Source organism: Biomphalaria glabrata, chromosome 4 (genome assembly GCF_947242115.1).
Source record: "Biomphalaria glabrata chromosome 4, xgBioGlab47.1, whole genome shotgun sequence".
Lineage (NCBI taxonomy): Eukaryota > Metazoa > Mollusca > Gastropoda > Planorbidae > Biomphalaria > Biomphalaria glabrata.
The window spans coordinates 14,993,553-14,999,130 of NC_074714.1; the positions used below are offsets into that span (position 1 = coordinate 14,993,553).

The 5,578-nt window shown below is 29.1% G+C and overlaps 1 protein-coding gene across 1 annotated transcript; it reads left to right on the plus strand.

Annotated features, from left to right (window-relative positions):
- Positions 1 to 673: 673 nt before the first annotated feature.
- On the plus strand, positions 674 to 4,966 carry LOC106061278 (probable E3 ubiquitin-protein ligase makorin-1). The gene is made up of 5 exons (XM_056026359.1): positions 674 to 750; positions 2,906 to 3,099; positions 3,393 to 3,628; positions 3,948 to 4,123; positions 4,912 to 4,966. Exons 1-5 carry the CDS (start codon positions 674 to 676, stop codon positions 4,964 to 4,966), a joined length of 738 nt encoding a protein of 245 aa, XP_055882334.1.
- Positions 4,967 to 5,578: the final 612 nt, after the last annotated feature.

Genomic DNA, 5,578 nt, shown 5'->3' on the forward strand with positions numbered 1-5,578 from the left:
ATCTCACTGATCTATTTAGTGTCTGCATATATTATTTAACTTTAGACATTCTTTAGGACAATTATTTACTTTTTTTTTTGGATAGAAATCATTTCAAAATTTGAGTTCTCTAATCTACTAAATACAAATATTTTTTTTTACTTTTTCTTTTTTTTTTCTTTTACTTCCCACCGACCCTATTATCTCGTAGAACAATGCTACACTCCCTAAATGTCTTTTCAATAGACACTAAGCTTTGTAGAAAGTTTATTTTCTTTAATGTAACAACATTCCTTTAGAAGTTATACAATCAGCCTACTGAAGTCAGCCCAACTACGCCCATCCTCTTCAGGTTCAAAAGCCTACAGCGTTGGTCACAAAAGAAATGTTCCGCCCCTTCACAAGAGGTGGTCATCAGTGTTGTCCACACCTGCCTTCTCGCCTTGGTCGACTGACGTCCCCTCCCACCAAAGGGAAGACCCGCCCTTCTATGGTCACGAGTATTGTCCAAGCCTCCTATATAAACCTCACTTACTCTTATGTCCAGCTGTTTGACTTCTTACGAATCAACTTGAGAAGATCTACATTTTAGCGCGGTGAATTTCTCCACATTTTGGATTCTCTTTTCGAAGTGTTATTATTTCTCATTAGGATTATTTAATTAGTAGTGAAAATTTTGTGTTATTTCTACACTATGGCTGAGAGTGGACAAGAAACATCAATGTCAGCATGTCGCTGTGTTCAGTGCATACAAAACTGGACTAATCAAAGGTAATTGATTCTCAATGTATATTTTTATAGTAATATATTTTTTTCAATTTTTTAACTTTATTTTGTTAATATTTTAGTACATTTAACTTAATTATGTGTATGAATTTTATAGTCAACATTTAATTAAATACTTACCCTTTTATTTGTTTCTAAAGAAACAATTTATTACTTTAATATTACAATACCAACCAAGTCATCCACATCTCTGTTGTTCCCAACACTATATAAAGTTATTAAGTTGAGGAATACAATAGATATTGATTTTATGTTCTATTAATTATTACCGTATTTGCATATATGTTCACTTAGGAGAAACAATTTCTTAAATATTATATTTTTAGCGGTCCCCGAAAAGGGAATAGATGCTATTAGTTTTGTGTGGGTCTGTCTGCCCGTCCGTCTAGTTTAGATCTCGTAAACTCTAAAATATTTTGAGAATCCTACATCATGATATTTTAGAACTTTCAAAGTTCTGATGCAATGGCTACTTTTTTCTTTTCTGAAAGCAAAGAAATTTAATTAAAAAAAACAACTTTGCAAGCAGTTTTTTTTTCTGAAAAGTTCACTTTTTTTTTTTTTATACAACTTTTCACTATTAATAGTAACAAACACGGGAGGCCATTTAGCATATATTGCATATTTTAAAACACATTTATGCAAACAGTTTTAGACTTTTGTAAAATAAAAAATGAAAAAAAATTGTACATATGTTAAATAAGTTCTGTCATACAAACTACTACATTAACACATTAAAAAAAAATCCATTTTTTTTAAAGGTAGTAATCTATTTAAAATGCATGTATGTAGAACATAATTTAAAACAATAATTTTTTCATATTATCGCGTGAACTGCAGAGTGGCAACATATCCATATCATTCAGATTCTTAGATAATCATTTAGGCCTATATATAGCTCCTCCTACGTGAGCACATTTCTCATTTCTTGTGGATTCGAAGATGACTGTTAAGTCCAATCCTCGCTTTAAAAAGCCGGCCTTATAAGTGGCATGGCTAAGTTTGCGTCAGTTGCAGATAGGGCTGCTTCTTCTCTCTCATCTTTTTGTTGGTTCGGCGCGAACAACATGAGCGCCGAACCAATCCATTATATAACATCAATTAGGCAATGCTCACATCCAACTTCACCTTCACTTTCACCTATGCCTTTCACCTGGACCGATGGGGCACCACACAAGATCTGTTAACCTTCTTTCTACATTCTTCCCTGTCATTTTTCTTTGATAGAATTTCTTTCTGAAAGTATTAAAACCATCCTTTTTATCTGCCTGGGTGGACCACTTCGGGGGCCGATTTTGAGTTGGTATTTCCACACAAACTGTGTGTGTAACCTTGTATTTACTCATGTTATTTCTCTGACTTTTTATTTATATATCGAATACATTTTTACCTTATAGCATTTTAAACATCCTATTTTTTTCTAATATAATAAACAATATTTATATTTGTACCACATTCAAATTCCCAAAACGACTAATATGTTAGATATATCGTGAACGGTATAACAATTACAAGACAAGGTGTTATTCTATGTATACATGTTTTGTTTGTTAATTTTAAGTGCTTTGTTTAAGAATCTGCTATGTAAAACATTAATGAAATACAAACACACAAATAAAAACGCTTATTTTTTTCCCATTAAAATCGATCTTTGCTGAACTGTGGTTACTGTATTGTTTAGGTTTTAGGTCTTTTAATGGGGTTTTACAATAAAAGATTACCGTAAAGTTTATGGGTGCATAGCAAATGCACTTTAGCTCGAGTCAAACCATTTTTCCTATTTTTAACCTACATAGGGATTTAAATTCAGACACCATAGTTTGAACCATCCAGCACAAACTGACTTTATTTTAAACAAAAATAAAAAAAGTTTTTATCTACTAAATTTATAAGCAAAATATACATGAATTATATTCTTGATTAAAATCTTGCTCATGTATTAATTTTGATAGGTGAAAAAAGAGTGTACACAGAATATTAATATTAATAAATATATATAATAAATATTAGTTCTTTTGAGTAATAATAAAAAACAAACATCTTCATATCTACCTATAATTTATTTCAATATGGAAATAATTAACGCACTATAAAATATATTATAAAATTAATTACTTTTATTATTTAATTGAATCCACAGACTGTCAAATGATGCATCAAATGAAACATGGGCTGATCCTGATACCACAGAGTGTATCTATAACATCCAATCTGTATCTTTGACCTCAACAGAAAAAGCAGACCACAATCAGTCCCCATCTGGTTTAGTACCATCCACAGAACCACATTCCAATGATAACGAAGAAAACACAGAATTTATAAATTACTGGGGAGGTAAGTTTTCAATCTTTTTATTTTCTTATCTTTAACCTAACTTTATTATATGAAATGTTAATACAAAATTTTTTGTTTAATATGCACTTACCAAAATAGAATTTAGGTTTTAATTTACTTACATTTTAATGCAGACATACAAAATAAGTTTATGTGAGCGATTGGAAGGTGTTACCACCGCAACCAGTTGGCATAAATGGAATAAATATACGCAAGAAATGATAATACTAAATGTGCAAATGATATCTTTTGATTATTATAGAATTATAAAAAAAATAATAATTCATTGACAGAGAATGGTGGACACGAATCTGATTCCTCCGAGAACAAAAGAAACCTGACAAACGATGAGCCTGATTCCCCCACGGAAGTTTCTTCTGAGGACGAAAGAATTGAAGCTCAGTATGAACTCTGCCCTCTGAACGATACGGACGGATGTGAAGATGACTGTCCATATTTACATGGCAACATCTGCCACTTGTGTCATACTCACAGACTAGATCCATTTGATCCAGACGAACACTATAATGTAAGTATTTAAAAAACATTTTTAAGTTTACGAAAAGACTAAAACCTTGTCCACACATATTATCAATAGATATAACCGGCCTTTTTTTTTCCTTTCTTTTTGTGGGAAGGCATATTTAATCGTAGCATAAATGTATGTTATTGAGAAGATTATGTATTAAAAAAAACAACAAGTATAGCTTTTAGGGTTTTTAATCTAATATATCAAAAGATTCATAACTTCAGTTGATAGGCATTTTAAGACTAAAAATATTTCTTTCTTTATACATGTATAATTTGAACCATAATAATTCTTATTCTTTCTGATATCTTTCTTTTAGGCATGCATAGAAATACACAAGAAACAGAGTGAGGACATGGAATGCAACATTTGTATGGAAAAAGTGGTGGAGATACAGACGGGAAATCTTTTCGGCATTCAAGAAAATTGCAACCATTGTTTCTGCTCACAATGCATAGAGGTGTGGCAAAGGAACGAGGGCATGGCCAACAATAGGTAGATCTCTGACTATACAAATATAATCCCTTTTATGTTATAGAGCATATATATATATATATATATATATTTATATATATATATATATATATATATATATATATATATATATATATATATATATATATATATATTTATATATATATATATATATATATATATATATTAAACATAGCCTTTTACTTATGCTAAATTAAAATACAAACAAACAAAAAGTATCTTTCTTTCAACATTCGAATTTGCTAAATGACTTTGATCATATTTATGTCTTTTTTTTATTTTTTGGTCTGAAACACATTGTTTGGGATACATTAGTTTTTATTTCTTAAACTAATTCGCTTTTTGAAAAAAAATTGTTACAAGTTTGACTTGTTGATTCTTTTCATTGCCATTGATTTAATGTCGTTTCTTTTTATCAGAGCATGTCCAGTCTGTCGAACTCCTTCAGGCCTTGTATTTGACTTTAAATATTGGATCACATGTCCACTATCAAAGATGAGGCTGATAGAATGTAAGAAACTATGTGCCGAGGGGTTTTGAGGTAATTATTCAACTGAGGGTTGTTTTAATTTTCAGTTTTTTTAAAGAAAAAAAAAATTTAAATTATATAGTAAACTAAATTCTGTAAAGGCAGAACAAAAAATGTTCTTCGATTTAAAAATTTATTTTAAGATTGATTTTCTGAAGGTCTTCTATTCATTATATACATGTACATCTATGTATTTATACCATCATACATTTTCTTACAACTTGCAATTCTTACAGCTTTACTTTTTGTTTTATTTTAGGTATGAACAAAAATGTCATGAACAATTCAAATATTTTACTACATCAATTGGATAAAATCCCTATTGGTCTATTTGTTAGCTAGAGATATCTTTGTTATTATATATTATCAGAGGGAGTGTAATATTTGTGATTTAACATTATCATGTAAATAAAAGAAAAATCATATAATAGACTTTTGTTTCTTTTTTTTTGTTTTGTTTTGTTTTTTAATTTAATATTTTTGTTAAATTTCTTGTAATGTCTTTTAATTATCAACACAGAATATAGTTAATTTAAAAAGGATCTTGTAAAATATCAACCACTAATTACTACATAGATCGATGCAATCTAGATATATTTAAATTCCCATCACTAGAAGTGTACATTAATATTCAATGAAAATCAAACAATTAAATTGAGCATATGCATACATTTCAAGTTCACTCAAAAGTAGTACAAAGAAATGAAAACACATACATAGCCTTATTATTAGTATTACATTTTTATACATTGTACAAACAAACATCTTATGAATGGATGTAGCAAAAAAAAAATGAATAAAGTTGAGTTTTAATGAAATTCATACTAATATTTTCATGATTAAAAAAAGAAAACTTTTATTAAACATACCTGTATAAATTAGTTTCGATCGGTTATGTTATTTTAATTGATCAATACATATAGTTC

Excerpts from the sequence above, each read along its gene's own strand:
- LOC106061278 (XM_056026359.1), top strand. The coding sequence starts at position 674 with ATGGCTGAGAGTGGACAAGAAACATCAATGTCAGCATGTCGCTGTGTT. Across the intron at positions 751-2,905 it reads CAAAACTGGACTAATCAAAG|ACTGTCAAATGATGCATCAA; the intron begins GTAATTGATTCT and ends TTGAATCCACAG. Across the intron at positions 3,629-3,947 it reads ATCCAGACGAACACTATAAT|GCATGCATAGAAATACACAA; the intron begins GTAAGTATTTAA and ends TCTTTCTTTTAG.